This window comes from Lipophrys pholis, assembly GCF_963383615.2.
Source record: "Lipophrys pholis genome assembly, chromosome: 5".
Taxonomy (NCBI): Eukaryota; Metazoa; Chordata; class Actinopteri; order Blenniiformes; family Blenniidae; genus Lipophrys; species Lipophrys pholis.
In genome coordinates, this window is record NC_137628.1 from 5,577,062 (window position 1) to 5,602,589 (window position 25,528).

Below are 25,528 nucleotides of genomic sequence, written 5' to 3' on the forward strand. Positions count from 1 at the left end.
GTAGAGAGAAAAGAATTCTACAGGTACACAAAACAATTCTACAGGGACACAAAACAAATCTACAGGTACACAAAACAATTCTACAGGTACACAACTCACAGTACACGAGTAGAAATTCACTTTTACAAGTACACAAACCTTTTTCACCAATAATACTGCCATGAAAAAGCCGCAACACAACAACAAAACGCCACATCGGAAGGACTAAGCAGTCGGAGAACTTTTAAGAACTTTTGTTGTTGTGTTGTGGCTCTTTGTTGTTGTGTTGTGGCTTTCGTTGGTGTGCTGTGGCTTATGTTGTTGTGTTGTGGCTCTTTGTTGTTGTGTTGTGGCTTTTGTTGTTGTGTTGCAACTTTTGTTGTTGTGTTGCGACTTTTGTTGTTGTGTTGAGGCTTTTGTTGGTGTGTTGTGGCTTTTGTTGGTGTGTTGTGTTGTTGGCCCTTCTGGGCCACTGTAGAAATGTGCTATGTAAATATTCAACATACTTTTTAAAGGCTAAAAACATACATGCACATTATATAAAGTGTCAACTAAGATTTAACTTTATTCACAGTGTTTTTATTGCAATGAATTCCAGTGCATTATATTGCATTCACTTAACTATCGCCATGAAAGAAAAACACCACATACATACTGTCGGAATGTTGATATGTTCATATTGATGAAGTTCGTTAGTAAAAACCAAGATAATCAACACCATTTTCTAATTGTACATCACAGAGGTTTTCATAGTCAGGTTTGGTGAAACATGCTCAAACTGTTAGGAATTTCACCTAATGCCTTCATCCCCTTAAAGATTGAACAGTATTCAGTAATGTCTTTCAATGTCACACTTAAAGTATTTGTACCTAACAGAAGAGGCCTCACTTTGATAACCTCTTACACAGACAACTCTGAAAGGCTCTGACAGTAACTTTGACAAATTTAGATAATATCTATTCAACTTTCATGCAATATGAGGAGTTTCAATACAGACATGTGCACGCTGTAGTATACAAAATACAATAAGCTGCACAGCAAACTCACATTTATGCAGCACAGATCGTCTTCGGTTTGCAGGATTTTCATTTTAAGATTACTTTGATGCAGGGCTGGGAAAATGTTTCAATGAATTACAGTATGAAGTATATGGCTTACTTGTTGGAAGGCAATTCTGATCTTGCAAAAGAAAAGTGTGTAACATATTAAAAAAAAAGAGAATCAAAAACGATTCTTCAGTGGCCCAAACTCAAAGGATCATTTCAGCCCTGACACAGCTGTCAGTAGTGTATTCAGAGATATTCAATATTACTGTTATTTTGTTAAACTGCGTCATTCACAGTAGACCTCTTCTACTGTCCAAGTCGAACCGACTGTATTTAAGTGAATAAACCACAAGTGATTCAGACTCAAAAAATAAGTGCACCAGGTTTTCACTTCTTTTCCTTTGCAGCATTTCTGATGTTCAGCAGGTCAATTCATCCAAAATCAAGGCAGCATAATCTGAAAGAAAACAACATGCAAGCTAAACTTTCAGTCATCACATAGACATGTGGTTCAGATATAAACATTTCCAATACATTTCTATCTACCTTTGGATGATTATTCTTCACATGTGGTTGTTTTATTCGAGGCTTTGCGTGCCCATATCCTCTTATTGTCTAAAACATCGGTTTTCACCTGTCCCAGACTTCGCAATAGGCACATGGTGTCAAACCCTTCTTCACCAGCCTCTTGCAACAACTCAAGCACCTGTGAAGAAAGCCAGATGTTTATTCTTAAGAGTGAACTCAAGTGAGAGCCAGACCACCAGTATCTGTGAGAAGACCCACCTGTAAGCACTTAAAGGACTTGAGCTCACTCAGGTTCTCCTGCAGAAACAGCAGGTAGATACTGAGGTCGTTGTAGAAAGGCGTGACCACACCCAGAGCGCCAAACCCTGGGAGCATCTCGTAAGGCCGGAGGAAGTTGGAGCTCTGCCGGGCTGGTCCGAGAGCTGCATACACCACCAGCGGGACGAGGAGCACATACACGGCCAGGTTCATGAAGCTGAGCAGCCTGAAGACGCCCACTGCTACGAGCTTACACTGGACAGCAGAAGGCACCATGCTGTTGTTCTTCAGCACCCCTGTCTGCAGGTCACAGGGAAACTCGTCGGTGAGGGAAGCCAGTCCGATGTAGTAGCCGAGGTAGGCGCACGCCAGTAGGAGGATCAGCAGAGTAAGGCCCTGACACACCAGGTATTTAACCACAAGCCTGTGAGATAACTGCTTGGTCTTCAGATACTGTTCAACCAGAGGGTAATTGAAGCAGCCCTCAGTCAGCTCCAGAGCACTGCAGCAGAGTGAAGCACACGCACACATTGCATTACATTATGTTTGTGAAAAACGCCACCGTGTTATTAACAGAAAACCTTTTCACCTCTGGGTGTCCTCGGGTGTATCCTTGCAATCTAGAACTGCCAGATTTTTGGCCAATTTGATTGAACGATTATAAAAGCGGTCCAGCTCATCCATGATGAAGTTGAGGTCTGAGGAGAGGTGCGGCGCCGCCGTGAATCGCCAGAACAAGGCAGGAATATACAAGAGGATGGCCAGGAGGAGCAGGATGTATGGAAAGAACTGAGGAGGAAAGAGAGAGAGGGAGGACACATTCATTTATTCATCAGACGTCCTTGATTATGTTTGGAATCCATTTTTATACCAGGACAGCTGCAGCACTTCATGACATGAGGCACAAAGCATATAGCTATTAAGACGTATATACAATTCATTAAGACAATGTCGTGTCAAAAAACCGACAGTCTTAACTTGGGTCAAATTGGGACACTGGACCATAATTTTCCCTATTGTTTTTCCAACCGGTTATCATGGAGTAAAGTTGGCAAACAAATACTTAAGAAATATGCAGGGCTTAAAGCAAAATAGAGTTTATTCTCACACAGAGAAAATCCTGAGTCAGACCATGATGCAAACTGACAAACGTGTTCTTTTCCACCTTTATATTCTTCTGAAATTCCCTACATGGTGGGACGGCGCTCCAAAAGGGAAGCCTTTGGACTTCCTGTAAATAAACACAACTTTTAAGTCACCAGCCTAACCTGAGTCTGCTCTTACCCCCTTACCGCTGCATTCCTCCTGCACCTGTCTTCTGAAAGTCTATTTTTGAAAGCCAAACCATTCTGTTTGTGAAATATCTCTTACACAAGCCTTGGAACACAAGCCACAAGCATGTAATCTGTACGCAACAGAATACATGTTTTTATTTCTACTTTACTTATCGTATAATTCTGTAAACCAGTCTAATGCATGCAGTCATATAAACTTTCCTGAACAACGGACATCCCGATCAGGAATCTTTTTGTTCTTTGTTTTTTTTCTACTACAGTCCAAAAAGTTTCAGGAGAAAGTGAATGAAAGAGAATGTGAATGTAAAGAAGACTGTTATGAACATATTATACATCTTTTAGCAAACCCTGAAAAGTTTAAACCCTGTGACGTCTGTCTTCATTTACACGGCGAGACGGAAGGATCTGAACCCAACTGCGTCCACACAACATCTGGACTTAGTTCTCCAAGATGGTTTAAAGTTGAAACCTTCCAGCAAGTTTCCACAAAAACTGTGATTGTTGCAAAAACAAATCCAGTAATTGGAGAGAGAAAAAAATTAAAAGAGTATAATATTCTCTCTTACAGGTGTATGTAATCCCACCTAAAACTACATATTCAGGAGGGTAATTTCTGGCTTCAAATTGCCCACTGGTGTGTTTACGTGTGTTTATGCGTTGTTGTTGGAGTTTCTTTCCTTTTGTCCAGAGTCAACTGTTTCAGGCTCCATCTTCCAAAATACTACACCAGATGAAGTTGGTTCGGTAAATCAAACAACTCTAAAAAGTCAATCTGTCCATAAACTTTTTTTTTCTGAAGTTTAATCTTCTTCTATTCAGGTACTTTTCACATTATCGGCAACTGACAGTGGTCGCACCATTACATGGACATCCCATCATCCTCCGTTGAAGCTCGTACCTTGTGCAGCCACAGTGGTGAACTGTTCGCTTGTTGCTGCACTGCTGCCCAACAAAACGAGTCGACATACGCAGCCTGTCTCCAGGAGAAGTTAGTGGGAGCGAAACAGCTGATCTGCGTTCCTGCGTGAGAAAAACAATCATTTAAAGACGACATACAAAGAGGCAGAACGCTCCCTCGTTTGGAAAGTCATGGCCTAATTTAGCCGTGTGAATTGTCCTCAGCATGCTTTATGTCAACAAGTATGCAGATCGTTAATTACGGGACATCGGGAAATCAGTCGGGCGTTCAGAAATGACCCAGATATACAAAAGACAGCATTTTACACAGTTTCTCTCTTCTGTCTGTTTTTAATGTCTCTTCTCATACTTGCAGTCACATCTTATATCTAATCCACCACAGCATTATTAGAAAAATAAAACTTAAAAGTGAAAATCATTCCTCATAAAACAAAACAATTCAGGTTCCGTGAACTGTATTTTTGGAAGATAATCTAGTCATTTAACATGGTATATATAGAGAGAGTGAGATAGATATAGATAGATTATACCATTATATATAACCATTTCACACATTTCCGGTCGCGGGGGTGTCAGTCAATCGCACCATTTAAGAACCTTCCTGCAGGTGGTGAGCCCACGGGAAGGTGGCGCTCGTGGGACACGAACCCACTACCCTGAGATTGTGAGTCTCATGCTCTACCAACTGAGCTAGGGGACCTACTGTTGAATGTATAAAACAGAATCCCCAATTAGTATTGCTGCTGGAGGGAAAACACACGTTGTGGATATAATTGAATCAAGCAGCCATTATAGAAGATGGATGGAGGGTAGATCTTTTTCAGAAACCTTTCAAAAGAGGAAAAATAACTTTATTAGATATATGATGTACATTACTTCAGTCAGGAAATTACTTGATGTCTTATCTGTACTTAATCCATGTATACAAATATTCATGTTTGGATGTTGATCATGTTTTTTGGTTTTATGAGCACAACAGCAGGTGCCATACAACTTCCAGATTAACGGCTCCTTTGTGACAGAGGTCTGAGATCTCTAACAGTCTGGTGACGATATGTCCAGACTATCTAGATTACAATCCTTGAGGATTAAGAAGATCTGTTGGACGCCAGTGGCCATAATATTTACCATTAATATACTCTCTGGACCATCTGTTACCCTTTAGGTGAGATTCATTATGAGAAAACAGTGTTTTTGTCAAACTTCTTTTTACACTCTGTGAAGGTAAAACATGTATAATTTTAGTCTAAACTATCTCTCTATCTATCTATCTATCTATCTATCTATCTATCTATCTATCTATCTATCTATCTATCTATCTATCTATCTATCTATCTATCTATCTTATCATACTCCTTCTCAGCACCCTCATCATCATCATCATCATCTTCATATCATCATCATCCTCATCACCATCATCCTTCTCATCACTATCATCCTCATCCTCAAACTCCTCATCCTCATCCTCCTTATCATCCTCATCCTCATTCTATCCTCCTCCTTCTCATCATCATCGTCAGTGTCCGCATGTTTTACGGGTGAGAGATGATGAAGAGTAGAGCCTTAAGCCACACCTTCTATATCCACACCTCTTTCTTCTTCTGCATCGCAGCTTCTCTAAAGAAAAAAGAAGAATAAACTTCTCCCACCTGACATTTTCCAACGTGATAAAACTGATTAATTAATGAGAGGAGAAGATGATGAAAACATAAAATAACTCACCTACTGACACCTCCTGAGCGAAAGCCAGCGAGATGAGAAACAAAGGCAGCCCCACAGCCAGAAACGTGACTATTTTGTCCACGGCCAGCTCCAGACGGACTCCTTTGTATTTCGTCTCTGTGTGATCTTTTAAAAGAAAGTCGGAAAAAACGTATTCGGTGGCGACGTTAGCGATCGCCATGTCGGATGGGAACAAAAAGCCGGCGCTTTATGACTGATAGGATAGTCTGTTTAAATTCAAAGAAAAAGCGAAAGATTCCAAAAGTTGTGAGTGAAAGGTGATCCTTTTGCAGTGGAAAAAGGTGACCGATGTCTGAAAAGAGGGATAAACCTTTTGTTTACCTCGATTCACTGGTTCACAGGAGGTCCGGTGGTTCAACCTGCTGTCCCATGACTGTAACCCAGACGTCGCCCCGCTGCCAGCCGCTGGGGGCGCTCTTGCTCCCTTAAAAACACCTGCTGCATAATAACCCATCCTCTTCTGCTCCCTTTTGTCCGTGTCAGGGTCAGAGGTTGAAGAGTGAAGGAAATGCAGTCATTAATGTGTTCTTTAAATTGATGAAGGAACAGAAATGATATTGATCACAATGGGTTTATTGATAATTACCTTCAGGCAGTCATCAGACTGTCCGGGAGGACCAGGCATCAGAGTGGAAGAGGCCCGAGACCCCAAAAACAGCAGTTTATATACAGTTTTTAGGGCGTCAGCCCTCTGCATGTGGTTTCACAAGGTATATATCCTTATTTTAGTTTCACAGAATTGCAGATGTCACAGAGACGTTATAATAATAGAACAATAGCAAGTTTGTTGTTGTTTGTTGTTGTTCAGCGCATAAGCTTTTCTATTGGAGACGCACCTCCATATAAAGGCATTTCCTTGTGACAGTTGCTGCAGCTGCTTGACCGGGCAAATTGCCAGACAGATACATCTTGTACCGAAACTACTGATACCCATGTCTTGGTTTATCAGAAATCTTCACTGAACTTTGTTTGCACCAGGCCTGAGCCTGTACCGAAACTACTGGCACCTATGTCTGGGTTTATCAGACATCTGCACTGAACTTTGTTTGCACCAGGCCTGAGCCTTATGGGAGCATCATATATTCTTTAAGAGCAAGGTACAGCCTGAGGCTGGACAGGTCATCAATCCATCACAAGACAAATAAAAAGACAGACAGTCACACACACATTCATGCACAGAGAAACCCACATGCAGACAATGGAGATGCACACTTTCATGTCACTAGATGCCCCCCAGGCTGCAACCTCAGCTCTAACGCAGAGGTGTCAAACACAATCTCAATATAAAGCCAATTTTAATGGAACCTTTTGGTGTAAAACACAGTCAAATACAAATATCCCCCAAACTATTATAGCTATTTTATTATGCATGTTTTTACAAGCTCACCCTGACAGCATGGTTTGTGGCTAGTTCGATAGCAATGAGAGAGCTGGCTCCCATGGAAAAATATATATATATATTATTTTTGCTATTTATACAATTTGCTTGTTGGTTTGGCCGGATTAGAGCCTCTTGTGGGCCAGTTTTGTCCGCTTGGCCTTACGTTGGACACCCATGTACTATTAAAATAATCATTTTTTTATTTTGCGGCTAGGCAAACCCTTCTAATTGCTGTATGAATCATTTCTATGTTTGCAGAGCATTTTAGATAGGATTTTATAGCTTATAAGCAAAGGTAAGCTGCTGTGAAAAGAATCTGTGTTTCTGGGCTAATCAAGTAAATCATCTGTGGGCCAGTCTAAGCTGATTATGTGAAAAAGCAGAATATTCCACAGACAAGTCATCGGTCCATCACAGGCTGAACTAAGAGAGTCACATTTAATCCCATTAAGCATCACCAGTTAACATCAAATGCGTGTTTGGGAGGAAACCACCTTGCCCGAAGAAAACCCATTGATTCACATGGAAAACAATCTCAAAAGAAAAATGTTCTTTCATCCCCTCATTTTTTTCCCGGAGGGATAGAGGGTTAATGAGGCATATTCAGAAAAATGTAAAAGCATAGGCACAAATCAAGGGAGGGGTTATTGTACTGGACCATTATATATTATATATTATTATACTCTGTCCTGGGCTGCCCCCTGGACCCTGTGGAGGTGGTGGGAGACAGGAGGACGTTGAGGAAGCTTTCATCCCTGATGGAGACTGTCTCCCACCCCCTACATGGTACCGTCACATCACTGGGCAGCTCCTTCAGTGACAGGCTTCTCCACCCGCGGTGTCTGAAGGAGAGATACCGCCGGTCCTTCCTCCCTGCTGCAGTCAGACTCTTCAACCAAGCCTGCTCCCAGTAGACCACTGCACACCACAACCGGACAATATCACTCCACTCCAGCTGGACAAGAAGTGGTGCAATAACAATAATAATCTATAAGAACCTATTTACTATGTAAAATACATCCACCCCCATATTCTGTACATGTCCACACTTATAGGCACCGTGTGCATATTTTCTTTTATTATATTGTATTTTTATCTGCTTTTTGTGCAATACATCCACCCCATACTCTGTACATGTCCACACTTATAGGCACCGTGTGCATATTCTTCTATTATATTGTATTTTTACCTGCTTCTTTGTGCAATACATCCACCCCCATATTCTGTACATGTCCACACCTATAGGCACCATGTGCATATTGTTGCTATTATATTGTATTTTTATCTGCTTTTTTTTAGTTCCTGCTATGGGTGCTTCTTTCTCTGTACTATCCTGCTGTACCACTGCAAATTTCTCCACATGCGAGATAAATAAGGGGATATCTTATCTTATCTTATCTTATCTTATCTTATCTTATCTTATCTTATCTTATCTTATCTTATCTTATCTTATCTTATCTTATCTTATCTTATCTTGTCTTGTCTTGTCTTGTCTTGTCTTGTCTTATCTTATCTTATCTTATCTTATATCAGCTTCTCCAAATCAGACGTTGGAAAAAAGATAAAGATAGCTGCAAGCAGTTTTCCAATAAAAAATTTTGTCAAGGATTCAACAGTTGATTGTACGGCAGTCAAGGTTACATCTGGCAATACAAGTCAAAACAAAACAAAACAAAACAGGGGAGGTGAATTAGGTGATGAAGAGAATGAAAATAACAGCCGAGCATGTCAAAACAGGATCTAAAATGACCTAACACTCGAAACTGGCTGGTGCCAAAAGTAGCCAAAGAAAATATGAAAATATATGAAAATATACTCCACTTGTTTTACAGTTTGTGTCTGAGGTAACCCATTTTTAACGTTCAGATCATGTACATACTGTATTTTATTGCCATAATAACTGTCTAGGTTGTAGAATTGTGTCATGAGGGCAACTGGATATGTTTGAACATCAATCAACTCCAATTACTTTTAAAGTATAATTGTACAGGGTCATCTTGAACGCCTTCAGATATAAGCACAAATATATTATATTATGGGCAAGGTAAATTAAATTAGTTTTTGCTGAATGAATGTGTGTACTGTATAAATTAAGCCAATATACACAACACAACATATATTGACCAATATATGAAGAAACATATAATCTGTTCATAGAGTTTATTTCTCTTATTGTCTCCACAAAATTAGCACTATTTGGTGCAAATTTAATTTAATTAAATTTAATTAAATTTAATTTAATTTAATTTAATTTGGACCCATCCAATATGGTGACGCCGCTATTATGTCTCTGTGTACGATAACCACTGGTGACTATTTGCACATTCTGAACAACAAAACATCCCCATGATCCAACAACAAAGTGGGGGAAAATATCTCATGTAAACACTTTTCATCCAGCGATCCTATTTACGACAGTCTTCGCTGCTTGGTGGCAACAGCAGGTTACAAAAACGTGCGGGTTTCCAGGGAGACAGATAGAGGGGGAACGGTCCTTGGAGGAAGATGTGAGAGACAAGACCTTCTCAGGTAGTTTCTTAAAATAAAAAAAAAAAGAACTAACGTTATATCTAACAAAATGCCCTCCGTTTTAGCATTACATCGATTTCGACAGGATTCCACTAAACGACACCGCGCCGGAGCAGCCGTTTTGTTTTGAAGCGGCCACACAGCCGTGCCAGTTATTAGCCTAATGTGCTACAGACAAACAGTTCGAACCAACTTCGATCATTTCACCTCGTCGAGCTCGTTAGTGCAGCAAACCAAGTCCCACAAAAACAGTCGTTTACTGAAGCGATGGTATCGTCGGCTAGCGTGTGGCTAACATAACGTATAACATCGAGATTAGTTTGGAAGGCTCCGTTTTGGGAAAACTTGTGTTATTAGCTTCAGAGAGTCACTACCAGCCGCCAAGTTAGTAAATCTCTTCCCGCATAAAACGACCGATTTGTTGAATTTAGGTCTCGACGCCAGAGCGCTTTAATCAACACAACTTGTGTGCTGGCGTGAACGAATTGGTGGGAACTTCAGAGGAGATCAAGCATGTCGCTTTCGTTTCCTCCGAACAGGAAAGCAGGCGAGAGATGAGAGCATGGTGAAGGACCTCTGTGGCCGGCATGATGGAAGGACTGGGAAAGGAGAGATCCACAGGCAGCTCGAACCCCTCTCCATGGCTCAGTCACCCCAAAACAGAGACGTCCAACCTGCTATGGAAACTAAAGGACTGCTTCTCCACGGGTGAGACAGCCTCCCCTCATCAGACAGATACAGAAGTAAGTGTTTCTGCACGCAGACATTTAGATCAACACTGGATAATCGACCTATGCTTCGGTGTCCATTATGTTGCTTTATCAAAGCAGATTTTTCTCATCTTACATGCTACAGCGGGGATGGAAAACATAAAGCCAGTGGGTCAAAGCAGGTCCACAAGATGCTACATTCCAGCGGCCAAACCTCTAAGCCAATGGTAAAGATTTCTAACTAAACGTAGGCGTTTAAAAAAAAAAAAAGATAATATAACAAATTTGTTATATTATACAAACATGCATAATGCCACAGCTATAGTTATTTGGACATTTTGCACCAGAAGGTTTTATGAAAATGAGCTTCTCTCGAGATTCTTGTCAGTTTAAACATTTAAAGGTTATTATGACACTATTTTACCAGTCCGACCCGGTCAAGAGGAAATATGTGGCCCCTGAACTGAAATGTTTGACACCCCTGCTCAACAGGTTTAAGTGTTTTTCTCACTGTTGGTAGCTTCATGAAAACACTACAAATAAACTGCTGTTGTATTAAAAACATCTGTGTAGAAGAGGGTCCTCTTTTCAATTGGAATAGTCACAATATAGACCAGGGCTGCAAATTCATCATTATCATGATATCAACAGTCACAATAAATATATTGTAAATGACTGACCGAACTGTAATAAATTGTTTCAATGCACTGTGCATTCATGAACATATTTTGCCAATCAGATGGAACTTGTTGACCTAGGAACTGTGTCGAAAATGGATCATATTTCACTATTGTTTCAACATCATTCCAGACCTCGTGCAAAAAGTCCAGAAGTCAAAACCCAAACAATAAAATCTAATAAAAGCGCTACTGAAAAGTGGATACTGGAAACTGCTGACACACACATATATATATATATATATAAAGAAAAATCTATTTCAGCACAGGTCCCAGAAGCAAAAGGGCATTGTGTTATTTGGAAGTACAAATTCCAAAGATACAAGAATATCAACTTCGTATCCTGAGCTGATTATCACAAGCCATGTCATGATTGCAGTACTCGACATTATCTCATCTTGCATGCTTGATTGATATTGTACAGTCCTAATATGTTACAAGGGACTAAATTGTAAAGGCTGCGAGTCCTGAGAAAATACACTGATCATACACAGGTTATGACCATCCACCTAAAATTGTGTTGGTCAGCTTTTGCTGTCGAAACAATGAAGACCTGATGGCGATGTACTTGCACTTATAATAGCCTTTATAGCAAAATGAGCGACATTGGCTCAGACCACACACACGTTTGCTTTTGCATTCCACTTGTATCAGTGACCCTGGGTCTTTCATATCCCTGTTGCCAGTTCATGTCTCTCCTTTCTTAGGCCATGCTTGACAGATGCTAATGTTGTGAAATAAGATGGTGATGAAGAGAATGAAAAAGGACTTCTGCTGATACCTTCTTGCGTGCATAAAAATGTTTATTTACAAGGTTGGTGGCATCAGGATGTATCACACAGCTGCATCTGCAGAGCGCTGTGGGATGTCTCGGGTCCAGGAAGCGACACTCCGAGCAGCGGCCGTTCTAACACAACCCTCCAACAAACCATTATGTCGGAACGTATAGTTCCATATTAAGGAACAGAATACACAAGCCTCATGGACAGAGTGTCCAGCCATATTAAGAGATGGAATCCCTTCTCTACACTCCTTACCTAAACATTCACTTCTCGAGGTCTATGCTGAGACTAGTTGACGAAAAGAAGAAAATATACCTCACTAACCACTGCAGACTGGGATTGGTCCACAAGCGCTGCCGTTTTTGAAATATTTTTACCTAGTTGTCTATCCATGACAGTTTTATCCTTGTCTGATCTGGGTTTATTCTTATGCTTGCCAATTTCCTGCTTGTAACGCTTCAAATTCAAGAGTAAAATGTTCGCTTGTTGTGTGATATATCCCACTCGGTAAGGGGTGTCTTGATAAAGTGACAAGTGTTGATCACATGTCATAAGATCTATAATCCACACTGGAGTGATTTACTGTTTGTTTAATTCTTCTTCTTTTTTTCTTTTTTTTTTTTTAGAAGCCCTCCATGGACAACAGAAAGGCTGTGCTGGAACTGAAAGATGTCCCCCCTCCTCCTCCACACCATGCTTCTTCCCAGTTGTCACAACCCTTCTCTGTGGCCCCTCCTCCCTTGCCTGCTCCTTGCTTGCCGCCTCCTCTGCAGCTTTCACAAGACTCCCCCCATCAGCAGCAAGAAGGGGCTAGCCCCAAAGTAAGCTTCTGCACACAGTGTGACTATTGCAGCAAATTTGGCTATGGGTTGTTAAGTAGCAGGAGTGTTGTTGGTAGCAGTGCTGCTGGTGTTGTCTCGGTTTATATGAGCCAAGGATCTGTAGGCGCACCCATCACGAGCAGCACCAATAGTAGGACTGGGCCTTGCTCTATGGCCTCCTCTGTTCATCAGTATAGACACAATGTAACCTCTAGCAGTGGAAATGACCTTTTTGGCTCGTCACTCGATCTTGCTTACAAACTCCAACTGCCCTCATCTGTTGCTACCTCTCAGCCTCTTTCATCAAACCCCTACCTCCCATGCTGCTCTGGGCTTCTCCACACCTACCCGGCTCTACCTCTTCCAACCAGTCAACCGGGCCCGTTTCCCTCCTCAGCACCCTTGGCCTCTTCTCTCCCCTCTGTTTCCTCACTGCCTGCCTCAATGCACGGCTCCTGCTTGTCTTCCTCTGGGTGTTACACCTGCGGTGTGGACTGCAGCCCATCGGATTCAAGATCCCAGAGAAGTTTATTTAGTGGTCACCCACCAACCTCCTCCATCACCACTACAACCACCTCTGCACACTTCTGCTCCAATCCTCTGCACCTCAATGTAGAACGCACGGTTTGTGTGAAAGGGGGACACTACTGCCAGGAGTGTTTGTTAAAGGTTGGTGGCGTTCTCTCCATTCACTGTGCTGTTGTTTATTTTTATGTCCTGACGATGTTGGTATAGCTATAAGGTATGTTTGTGTTGTTAGGAAATTAATTTCTTTGTATAATTGGGCAAATTATTTGCTGATGAATTATAGTTTCAGTTGGTCTGTTTGGCATTGTATCTGTTTCTAGCCTGTGAATGGTGTGACTTCACAGTCGGACAAGGTGTGGCCCAATGTCCCTCTCCCTCCGACTGCTCCTGTGCCAATCCCCATCTGCAATGGCTGTGGCATTTCCTCCGATGGGATGATGCTCGTAACATCAACCAGCTTAAGCAAGACTGGTCAGAAATATGGTTCGTGGATCCCAAATGTGGCTATCCCGAATGTGTGAGGCTTCCGAACAACAGCAGTAAAATGTTACACTTTCTTTTTCCAGGCTCTCCCGAGAGCGGTGGCCCGGAGAACATTCCTCCGGTCGGCGTCTTTTGGGACATTGAGAACTGCAGCGTGCCCAGCGGACGCTCTGCTGGAGCTGTGGTCCAGCGCATTCGCAGCCGGTTCTTCCAGGGTCACCGTGAAGCTGAGTTCATTTGTGTTTGTGACATCAGCAAGGAGAGTAAAGCAGTCATCCAAGAGCTCAACAACTGCCAGGTATCTGTAGTAACAATAATGATGTTATAGTCATATACTGTTTTTGTAACTGTTTGAGTAGACTTTATACTGGTCTGTCTAGTTTTAGAGCAGGCGACTAAAACTTGAGGCATTCTCACAGCTTTGCTTTTTGTCATTTATATTTTGGTCATGCTGCATATTTCTTTTCCTGCACAGGTTACTGTTGCACATATCAATGCCACAGCCAAGAACGCTGCAGATGACAAGCTTCGCCAGTGCTTACGACGCTTTGCCGAGACTCACACAGCACCTGCAACGGTTGTACTAGTATCCTGTGAGTTCTTCTCAGACGCACTGTGGTCTGGTTCAGCCGCCGGATGCAACCTCCAGTAAATTTAACACTTTCATCTTGTCATCGTTAATAGCGGATGTGAATTTCTCGAGTGAGCTGAGTGACCTGCGTCATCGCCATGGTTTCCAAGTAATCCTTGTCCACGGCAGCCACACATCCTCAGCACTACTGCAACATGCGCACACTCATGTGCCCTTTCATGAAATCACAGCTGATCTGCCACCACGCATGCTCCTCAAACCACAGGTAAGCCTCTTCGAAGCCACAATTAAGATGTGAAAATATATTGGGATCCTCTGTTGGGTGAGGTAAGCCTGCGTAACCCAGAAGAGTGTCGTTTGAATGTGGACCCTTTTAAGAGGACAGGTGTTGAGGCAGCTGGATCATGAATTTGATCAGCCTCACTGTTATTTACTACTATATATCTGGGAAATATGTTCCCTTTCTTTACCACTGTTATTTTCCAACCTGTTTTTTCAGTTACAACTCGTACTACTGCCTCAGTATTTTCAAAGTGTAAATTATACAAATCAGACAGGAGCAGTGTGTCTTCCTCCCTTCCCTCAGCCCAGTTTCAACCTGCTCTATGTGCACAACCTTCCTGTCAACTGTGACAAGAGCCTGAGGAATGCCATGAAGCTCAGGCTGCGCCGCCTGTCAGACAACTGCGGTGGCAAGGTGCTGGGCATGTCCCAGGGCACCGCAGTCCTCCGCTTTGGCAGCCCCGAGGCGGCTGCTCGTGCCCGCAAGCGAATGGAAAACGAAGACGTGTTTGGCCATCGAATCAGCCTCTCCTTCTCCCCGCGGCCCAGAGACAATGCAAGTCCTGAGCCTGAGCTTCAGTCTCAGCTGTATCACTTGCTTGCACCTCAGACTCTACCCCAGAACTTTCACACCCAGGACTCAATGTTCGCCCCTCCCCAACCAATATCCTCCTTTCTGCCCCTGGAGAAGCCAAGGTCACCCAGAAGGCCACGGCGAGCACCCCGCTTTTGCCACACTCCCGAGAGGCCCTACAGCCCCAGGAGGGGGTGCAGTGGCCCTCCCGGTGGTGCTCCAGCCAAGCCCCGTCAGGTCAGCAGACTCAGAAGTGCCTGCTTCCCCTCATCCTGCATTGCCATCTATCCTTGTCTGGGCTGCTCTGTCAGTTACAGTAGCTTCTCCTCCCCTGTGTGACCTTTTTTATATCGCTTGCTTTGACTAACAGTCTGCTTGCCTTCATTTGTGTGTTTGCCCTAGCATGTCGCATCTGTTACTTGTTGCTAGTGCTTCATTTGTCTGCTTCCATCCTTCATATTCATTGGATGTTCATCATAATAATGCATGAATTGGCACATGGCTGATGTGCGTTTTTGTTTACTTTGCTTCACTCTATTTATCATTGCTGATGCGTCATCTGCAAGTTGGCTTTGTTTGGGTTTTTATCCCATATCAGCTCCACGCTGTCTGTTGTGGTGGAATGCTGCGCACCACCGTGAAAAAGCCGACCCTGAAAAAGAGGCGTGACTGAAGGCTGAGCTGTAAAAAGATAAGCTTTCCTTTTAGGTGGCCAGGAAGAATGGCATTTTCAGGTAGAACTTGATTTATTTAGGACTCAAATGAAAAGGGAAAATCTCAAAGAAAAACTCAAAAGAATTCTGAGTTACTTTTACTGTGTGCTGCTTCGGTGGTCGACTAGAAAACCTTTCATTTGAAGACTCAAAAATAAAAGGAAACACAAACGGCATTACTGTACTGGTACTGCAACCACAGGCATCCATGAGCTTCAGAGTGATCTGGTTACTGTTATGTCTTATCTTCATCTTCTACATGCAGCACAATCAATGTAAACAAAACCTTTTATTTCCATAGTTAGTTCAAGCCTCTCAACAATGCCTAAAATAAACTGCTTTCAACTGATTGATCTTTTTCGCTTCATCAGCTCATACCCTTGTATGACATTTTCCGTTGCGTGTGCTTGAATTGTCTTTACTAATCCAACAAGCCGTGTAACCGTCCTCCCTTCTCTATATAAACGCCTGCACATCAATACATCAGTGGTATCCAGTCAGTCAATCTCGAGTTTTAACATCTTTTGCTTGATCCAGGAGCCGGGTGGTGTGGAAGCCAAGCCTAGAATGGGTTTCCAAAACACAGAAAGAGGACGCGCCGTTTCCTCGTCGCCACAGAGTCACGAAGGGACGGCAGTGTTGGAGCAGCTGCCCAAGCCTCTCCTCGCCGGAGTGTCCATGTTCAGTAAAAGGTACAAGGCTTGATCTTGGTTTTAAAGGCTCCTAATGAGATTTCTTTTTCTTGTTTTAACGTAGTTTCCCGCAAGTCAAGGCAATATTGTGACTGTTTTATTTCTTGATCAGTCTTTTTCTGTGACGTTTTAGAAATGTACTTATTTTTCTGCAAGGGTAAACAAGACATTACTTTTCATGCATATTGTCCCGCTCCCTTTTCTTCATTTCTCTTCTCTTTTCTGTGGAGAAGAGACGGTTCCAATTCTCGAAGTATGACTAACCCCACTGGAGAACAAGGTGAAAAAAGCTCAGGGGAGTTCCAGATCAGCACGCCCTCTGCCTTCAGCAAGTTGAACCTGCACAGGAGCTTCAGCCCCAAAGTTCTGTCTCAGTGCTCCTGGTCGCCCAGGTGCTCGAACTGCGCACAAAATATTCAGCACTTCATAATGTCTAATATAATGTTGGATAATTAATTTTTTCTCTCCCAACAAAAGGAGCGCATCCCCCTGCCTGTCCAGCCGTTCCTCGCCTTTGCTGGCTGCCCCCCACAGTCCTTGTCTTGAAGGTCGTGCTGAGCCGTTTTCAGAGGGAGCAGACGTCCAGGTGGCCAATCTGGACTACAGAATGTCTCGCAAAGACCTGCAGCGGACACTACATGACACCTTCTCCCGATACGGACAAGTAAGGCTTATTGATCAGTTGGTCACTGCTCTGCTCGTACATTGTTCACATAAGTTTCCATGCACTCCAAATCTGATCTTAAACAAAAGCTGTCCCCTCCAAATCTGTGGCATGATTTCTTCAGGTGAAATCTGTGGAGCTCAGCCCTCACACTGACTATCAGCTGAAGGCTATAATCCAGCTGTTCTCCCTGCAACAGGCCATCAGTGCGGTCAGTGGCTTGCACCGTTATAAGATTGGAGGCAAACGCATTCAGGTGTCACTGATCACTGGTGGCAGCAGCAAATCCCTTGCCTTATTGAGGTACAGTTCTTATTTGATTTGTATTGAAGACTTCATTGATGTTTTGGTCAAAAGCTAAGATTTTAATAACATTTGGGTGATTTTTACAGCACAGAGATCATCTGCATTCTTCAGGATGCGCCAGCCAATTGCCTTCCTCTATTCAAGTTCAATGAGATCTATGAGAAGAAGTCAGTAACCATCTCAACTCGTGGCTTTACTCTCATACATCCTGTACTTAGAAATATTCACTATGTTCCTGTTTTCATTTCAAGATATTCCCGCAAGCTTGCCGTTGGGGATCTGTACAGACTCCCAGAGTTGGTAGCAGTGCGGGAACAGGGAGGCTCGAGGCTCGTGTGCCTCCTATCAAACAGCCAGATACGTCAGAGTCCGCTGGGATCTTCCCAGTCCCAGGAGGGTTCTTCCTCAACCAGCGGGAGCCCTGTGGTTTTCGAAGAGCTTGAATACCATGACCCTGTCTGCAGACAACACTATGCACAGCAGGACTTCAGGTCTTGATGATTCACCATCCCACATGCTGTGTTACAATGTTTAGAGTGTTTGGCTTTGTCAGACTTTACTTTACACGACTCATTTTGTGAATTTTTCTTTGTCTTATAGTGAGGCAGACTTTGACCCTGACTCCTATCAAATCCCGTTTGTTGTGATGTCTCTGAGCACCTTGTCTTCTGAGGTCCACAGTCTGTTGCAGGCACACGAGGGCACCCTTCCCCTGCTCAGGTGATAAATCGTCAGGATTTTTGTATCAAAAAATGTATAAAAGTTAATAACTTGGTTTACTCTTATTGTAGTTTTCCAGACTGTTATGTGGCACAGTTCAGCCCCCTGCAGCTCGGCAATGAGACACTAGAGGGCGGTGTTTCTCTGGAGCATCTCATCACATGTGTGCCGAGTGTCACAATAGTCACAGCTCAGAACGGCTTCAAAGTCATCAAGTGGATCCACAACAAACCACCTCAATCCAACCCTGGTAAAATGAGGTCTTTTATTTTAGCACCATCACAACACAAAATGGAAGATTTGTTAACATTTACGTGTGTCTGCTTATTTTCACACAGAGCCATGGATTCAGCGCTGCAAGAGTCCGGTTGGAAATCCACAGCTCATCCAGTTCAGCAGAGAGATCATCGACCTGTTGAAGAATCAGCCATCTTCCATCATGCCGATCAGCAAATTCATCCCCTCCTATCACCATCACTTCGCCAAGCAGTGCCGCGTGTCAGACTACGGCTTCTCCAAACTCCTGGAGCTCCTGGAGGCTGTGCCACATGTTCTGCAGGTACTAAAATCATTCAGGTTCCTGTTGCACGTGTTGAGCTTTGATTTGTCTTACTTTGGGAGTTATGTTTCTCACCCATAGATCTTGGGTATGGGCACGAAGCGCTTGCTGACTCTAACCCACCGAGCGCAAGTGAAGCGCTTCACCCAAGACCTGCTGAAGCTGCTCAAATTTCAAGCCAGCAAACAAGTGGCGATCAAAGATTTCATGCAGGCGTATCACTGGTGAGGCCACTGTTGTGGGAGTTGTTTACACATTCAGAAGAGGTTTGATATTTGGTGTTACAAATGTTTTTGTGTACTTTGTGTTTCAGGTGCTTCTCCAGAGACTGGAGAGTAACTGACTATGGCATATGTTACTTGAAGGACCTCCTCTCAGAGATCCCTGAGACCACCATCACCATCACCGACATCACAGAGTCGACAGACACCGTCATCTCCATTCCTAAGAGAGGTCTGTTTAATCTATCAATTAAAGTTTGGTAGATTGCATCTTCCAGTTTGAAGAGGATTTCTTCGTTCCTGCAGAAACTTATGTTCATCCTCCCATCGCCAGCCCTTCAGAAGATCATTATATGAAGTGAATTATTGGTGTTTTAAAGCATTTTTACTCCCTCGTAGTGAACATTTAGACCTTTCCAGTTGACAATATCCCAATTTTCTCTCACTCACTTTTGCTTTCCCTGCAAATCGACATTCAGATAAAAGTTTATCCAGGACATAAGTTTCTTTTTTACTGCAGATCGTACTGTGGAGGAAGTGGAGCGCACTAAGCAGTTTGGGAAAGAGGTGGTGGATCTGCTTCGTCACCAGCCTCACTGTCGAATGTTCTTCAGTAAGTTCATACCCACCTACCACCACCACTTCGGGCGCCAGTGCAAACTCAGCTACTACGGATTCACAAAGCTCATGGAGCTATTCGAAGCAATCCCAGACGTTCTCCTGGTGAGTTCAAACACTGTATACACTACAATTGTGCTGTGTGACCACATTTACCTTTTTCTTTTTTCTTAAAACAATGACGACAATGTTTGGAGTATGCCTGTTATATGGACAGATTAGATTACAGAGGGTGGTCTCGTGCACTTCCTCTAGTGGATTAAATGAACATGGTGCAAAGTAGAATACATATTTTTCATATATTTTGGTTTAGAAATTTTCAGCATGTATTTCTAGTGTGCAGCGTTGGCCTCAACATATGGAGCAATGAAAAACATGGGCATAGACCACCCTGTCATAATATCACAATAAGATCTTTTTGACACATTTAATCTTATTTATAATTTAAAATGAATGATCAGTAGCTGAAATTGCTCGTTCTTGCATCGAAGTGTCATTTAGTCTGAGATCACATGAAGGAAGTCAGTTTTTCCTGAAGCGAGATTATTGTTCCAAAATCTGACAGAGCCCGTGTTTATGGTTTTTAGACTAAACTGGGTACACAGCAGGGTGTGCATGGCAACATTCACACTTATTTAAGGGAAAGACAAGTTTAGTTCATCGAACTGAAGCGACTAATCATCAACGATCTTTCTGTTTGATGGATCCGACTCATTCTGTCGATGATTATGTTTGAGGTTTTGGACTCGGTGCAGAGAATCTCCTAATGCTTCCTGATCAGAATTGTGCCCATGGCGTCCTTCCTGCTGCAGGTGTTGGAGTGCGGCGAGGAGAAAATGCTGACTCTGACAGAGGTGGAGCGTATCAAGGCTCTGGCAGCGCAGCTGGTCAAACTGCTTCGGGCTCAGAAAAGCTCCAGCCTTCCTGTCAACAAGCTGCTCACTGAATACGGGAAGACCTTTGGTTACGGTCTGCGGCTGCAGGACTACGACGCAAACTCCCTCCCCGCTCTGCTGACCAAGCTCTGCCACGTCGTCAAGGTAAAGATCAACTCGTTCCCCGGCTCCTAGGAACATTTGTACACGATGATGCTGTACATATTGTGTTGTAAACAAGAGTTTGATTATAAATGAGTCCACACTCGATCACACACATTACATGAGCAGCCTTGTACTTCCATCCACATTATGTTCAGCTTTTGTTGTGACTGTTGACTTTGTTGATTACTTGTTTGCTGTGTTTGTGAAGCCCGGTGGCACTCTCGGCACAAACAGTTGCTCTCTCTCTCTCCGTTTTGAAGGTGGTGGATGGCTCTGAGGGTCGGGAGGTGCAGCTGATCAACAGAAAGTCTCTCCGCCTGCTGACGTCCCAGCTGCTGGTTCTGCTCATGTCCCAGGAAGCGGAGCAGGTCACCAGAGGTCTGGCCGTGAACGAGCTAAGTCGGCGTTACTGGACTGCTCACGGAGTGATGCTAAACCCATGTGAATATGGGTTCCTCTCCCTCAGCGAGTTACTCAAGAGCCTTCCATATCTTGTGGAGGTGAGTCGGGGCATTCGCCTTCTTCCGGTGCCTTTATTTCTTCAGTGCTGTTCTTGACTTCCTCCACGTCCTCTGTTCAGTTGTATCATGAGGAAAGCGGTGAAGCCGGCGCTCCCATCAGCCACGGGGAGGACTGGGTGAGGCTCACCGGGCTCTACCAGTTTGCTCGTAACGTACGAGCGTTGCTCCACACCTACCACTACAACCAGATCTTCTTGACCGAGTTCCAGGGAGCTTACAACAAATTCACAGGATGCAGCGTCGAAGCACGCTCCTATGGATACACCAGCACAGACGAGCTGCTCGGCGCCATTCCACAGGTGGAAAACTCCTCCAGGTTTATGATGATGAGCATAAACTTTAGGATCGACACTAACCTTAGTTAGTTAGTCCTCGTCTTTTCTTTGGTCCCTCATTGCTTTGCTGTCGTTATCAGGTGGTCTGGATCAAAGGGCACGGTCACAAGAGGATTATCGTTTTGAAAAACGATATGAAAGGTAACTCCGCCGGTCGTGTTTCCTCACTTATTCATTTAGCTGAAATCAAGTTTATGAAAGAAACTCTTCTCTCTGCAAATGATGTCAGCAACAGGGTTGATTATAGATTAGATGATGACTTGATGTGATGATGGAAGCTGCAGTAAGGGAAACCTGTTTCGATGTGTTTCAGCAAAGGCGAGCAGTTCTCTCTCAAACAGCCCTCAGCCAGGAGAAACCACGGAGAGCCCGAGAGACAGTCCTATTGGCAACGCAACATCTGGAACCCACAGTCCAGGTAAGGCAACTGCACCAGTCGTCTTTGTATTTACCGTTCTGACAGATGGTTCAAGTGCCGTCGCAGTTTTGATTTTACTCAGTAGGTTTACATTTTTGACTCTCCTGCCACATCATTTGAGCTCTGCTGTTCATCTGATGCAGCGGTCACAGTATTTGAAGCGTCACTTTAATGGCGAGGGGACTTTCTGTTCTGCCTGCCAGGTGCTGATGTCGCAGCAGAATGTGAGCTTCTGTGTCTGACGTCTCCAGTCGATCTGCTGTGTGGTCCTGTTCCATCCTGCCTGCCCTCGCCTCAGCTCCACCCGGACCCCGTCACCCCCCGGCAGGCAGACCTCATTCGCTTTGAGGAGAAATCAACAGGTCAGGTCACCAAGTTCACAGTCACACGACGACTTCTCAAGTTGAAAGTGCATCGTCTTTGCCTTTTTGCTTCAGGAAAGTTTAGCATTTGCACGGCAACGTTTTGAAAACGATGTTCATTAACACAGAAACGCTGAAAAAAATGTAGTCCTCCAGTTGGGCCACTAGTGGGTGCTGTTGGTGGTTTTAATAATGAAGCCACACACTCAAGAAGAATGTGTTCTAAACATTAACAATGTGAGTACACTCTCATTCATATGGACAGACGGATTGTTATTCCGGTGACTGTCACCTATAAAACTACCACGTCCCAGAAGAATATGGAGTCATGATTGAGCATGTGCACAGCTATTTACTCCGGTCGTAGTGCGCAGTCGCAGCGTTTCAGAAAAGTTGCATTTCTCCACCTTTCCACAGAGACAAGAGTTGGAAAATTTTCAAAAAGTTGCATGATCAGTGACTTGGATCACCGGTGCCCAAAATGTTCCAAAAGTTTTCCGTTTTCACTTGGAAAACGTTGCGTGAACAAAGCCCAAATCCAATCCATTGGTGTATTTGTATTTGGTTAACCCATTCTAAATAACAATACAATGTAGTGCAAGTAGAATTGATTCTTTTCAACATCAAATACTTCACACGTTTCATCGAGTCTGAGCTCTGTCTGCGTGTCTGATTTTTAGAGAGTGATACTGACGAGGTGGCAGAGGACACATCCGCGTTCCCCGAGCCCCCCGGCTTCTCCTACCCTCCGCCACCCCCCGAGAGGAAGAGCCCCTTCCCCACGGACAGCCCCGGCAGACGAGCCCCCCGCAGCAGAATCCGACTCGCTGCCAACTTCTCCTTCACCGCAGGCCTCTGAGCCGCTCGCACACGCAGAGCAAGTACACCCTCGGTGTAACTCTCAGTAGCAGAGTTGAGCAGCTGCACGAAGCACACCACGCAGGAATCGCCCCGGATGAGCAGAGCCACGTCTCCTTCCCTTCAGCCTGCCGCTCCACTCATCGTCGTTCCACGGTAGCCGCCACGATCTTCCCTCTCAGTTTCACGTCACAACATTTTGAAGATGTTTTCCAAGCTGTGATTTACTTGTTGCAGATTTTCTGCAATTCTTTGATTTGTCAAATGTATCGACCGTAGCCGGCATCTTCGTCTTCCACCAAGGCCAGTAAGTTCGTGTTTTCTTCAGTTCAGAGCCTCATCGTGGAGGAAGACTTTCTAGGCGTCACGGAATGCGACCGAGTTAGTCGTCACTGTGTCCGGAGTATTTAGCATAATCCAGATGAGTAACTAGATTTAATCTGATCAATCTAAAATGTAGTTGCCTCACTCTGCTCAACAGAAGGTTGATAGAAATGTTTTGTTCCTGAACCACACAGTGGAACTTTCACAATTACTTTCTTCTTGTATCACTAAAGGTAAAAAAAAAAAAAAAGGGGGGGGGGGGGGGGATGCATTTTTTTTGAACTACCTTTGATACATCAACTGAACTCTCCACCAAACACCTTCCAGCTTTCACTCTTTCAGATTGTTTGGTCACGTTCTTGTAGTTTGTCTCTGTCGTACGGTGAGTGATTCTGTTATTTCGATGGCGTGCGGCGCTTTCGATCGTCTGTAGAAGGATTTGTCTTATCTGTCGTATGGAGTGACTGATCAGTGCAATAGAGCGGGAACCAAAATATAACCGTTCAGGCGGCGTTTTGTTTCTGGAAAGCCGGCCGTGTATGAGCTTTTATTTGTGTGGTTTTGATATGAATTGAAGCAGATTTATTCTCGCCTCTACGGGGTCGGTAACGAAGGCCCGACGGGGGAGAACGGCCGCGTTCGGATCCACGGAGCCAGACGTGAGCTCAGGCAGCTGAAATCTCCTTTTATTGTTTGTCTTCCACCAGCAGCTGGCGTGTTTGTGTTCTTTTAGCCGTTTTAGTCTGCGCGAGGTTTACACTGGAATAGGTGTGCAACGTGCACGAGGTGCATAACGGAGCTTATGCACGGTGTAATCCAAAGACCCGCAGACGGGAGCAGGTGATGGCAAAGACGTTCTTTAGTTCCGCCATGATTTCGATCTGTGTTGGCGTCACCCTTTGCAGCGGCCCCGTCCGGAGCTCAAGGTTGTGGAGTTAACCTTGTTTCCCACCGGCAATGTGCGGCTCTCGGGGAGTTGAGCAGCAAACACTCCCGAGTTATATATATCTTTTCTTTTTTTTTAACGACGCAGTGAATGGTTGTGGTTGTTTTAGAGGATGAGATGGGGCGGGAGGCGGCGAGGGATGGGTTCCGGGACGCCTGCTGAACAGACTGCGATGTAAACACAGTGGGCTCCTCTGTGGCTCCTGGAATCTGCCGGGCTTTTACAATGGCTTGTATCTGCCGCGGCGCTGAACGAAAGCCCTCCGTCACGCCTCCCCGACCTCTCGCGTCTCACTTAGAGTAGTTTTAACTTCGTGTTGCATGTCGGTTTCTCAACCCTCCTTTGTCTTAAACGTTTACGAGGCTGTTTGGCTGCTGAATCGCCATCACAATAATGTCTACTGCCTGGGTTTCAGCGCGGGCCGGGTGCCGCTGGAGCCTGAGGGGGAGCTGTTCCGTGTGTTTGTGCGTTTAGAAGATGGGTAACGGCCCATTTAATCACTTTCTGTTTGGTCAGAGTGCGACGAGAACCACCCGTCACCTGACGTACACATCCAAATGTTTTTCAGGCTGTTGCAACTCGTCTGTCCTGCAGCGTTGACTGTCTGGAAGCCACTTGATTTAAGCAACATCAGTTGATAGAAACTTAAAATATCGAGAGAAAAAAAAGAATAGCTTAAAAAGCGTTACAGGAAACATTTAATTTGAATTTGGAAGACTGAACCAAACCAACCCAGATTCTACAGTGACGACTAACTCCGCCTTTGCTGGTTCCTCAGTTTGGTTACATCAGTGGAAAGTTATTTATCGGTCAAAATATGCACTTCTGCATAGTTTTGATTCATGAAATGTGTTCACGACGAGGTTTGCCTGTGAACCGACCTCTTCAGTTTTCTACGTGTCCTTCCAAGCTTTTCGCCTTCCGTGATTAATTTGTCCGCCTGCCGACGCCTCTCCTCCACATCCAGTCTCTCCGCCTTCCCGCACCGGGAGTCGCTGTAACCGTCAGACATTGTTGAAGGGACCAATAAGATTTCTGTTAATAAATTTCACAAGCATCATCGTCCCCGTCTCCTCTGTTCTTGACCAAAGAAAAAGCACAGCGC

At 44.1% G+C, this 25,528-nt stretch overlaps 2 protein-coding genes across 5 annotated transcripts; one reads left to right on the forward strand and one right to left on the reverse strand.

Annotated features, from left to right (window-relative positions):
- Positions 1–520: 520 nt before the first annotated feature.
- LOC308109520 (pannexin-1-like) lies at positions 521–6,228 on the reverse strand (the record flags this gene model as incomplete). 2 transcript variants are annotated; one of them, XM_080463122.1, is made up of 7 exons in its annotated part: positions 521–1,482; positions 1,572–1,731; positions 1,812–2,313; positions 2,401–2,600; positions 4,005–4,126; positions 5,747–5,872; positions 6,089–6,228. In XM_080463122.1, 6 exons carry the CDS (start codon positions 6,219–6,221, stop codon positions 1,582–1,584), a joined length of 1,233 nt encoding a protein of 410 aa, XP_080319248.1. In that variant the 3' UTR covers positions 521–1,482; positions 1,572–1,581. The 2 variants fall into 2 exon arrangements, with proteins under 2 accessions (XP_080319248.1, XP_080319249.1); XM_080463123.1 differs by lacking the exon at positions 6,089–6,228 and having other exon boundaries at positions 5,747–5,927.
- A 3,399-nt stretch (positions 6,229–9,627) lies between these two features.
- marf1 (meiosis regulator and mRNA stability factor 1) lies at positions 9,628–25,485 on the forward strand. Of its 3 annotated transcripts, none has more exons than XM_080464096.1 (27): positions 9,628–9,677; positions 10,217–10,420; positions 12,473–13,336; positions 13,540–13,678; positions 13,762–13,976; positions 14,154–14,271; positions 14,363–14,535; positions 14,857–15,363; positions 16,377–16,531; positions 16,765–16,923; positions 17,009–17,195; positions 17,320–17,498; positions 17,588–17,668; positions 17,753–17,992; positions 18,102–18,221; positions 18,293–18,471; positions 18,560–18,780; positions 18,862–19,004; positions 19,094–19,233; positions 19,522–19,724; positions 20,432–20,659; positions 20,920–21,159; positions 21,240–21,479; positions 21,596–21,656; positions 21,829–21,933; positions 22,137–22,295; positions 22,976–25,485. In XM_080464096.1, exons 2-27 carry the CDS (start codon positions 10,265–10,267, stop codon positions 23,152–23,154), a joined length of 5,391 nt encoding a protein of 1,796 aa, XP_080320222.1. In that variant the 5' UTR covers positions 9,628–9,677; positions 10,217–10,264; the 3' UTR covers positions 23,155–25,485. The 3 variants fall into 3 exon arrangements, with proteins under 3 accessions (XP_080320222.1, XP_080320224.1, XP_080320223.1); XM_080464098.1 differs by having other exon boundaries at positions 14,908–15,363; XM_080464097.1 differs by having other exon boundaries at positions 12,476–13,336.
- The last annotated feature ends 43 nt before the right edge of the window (positions 25,486–25,528 follow it).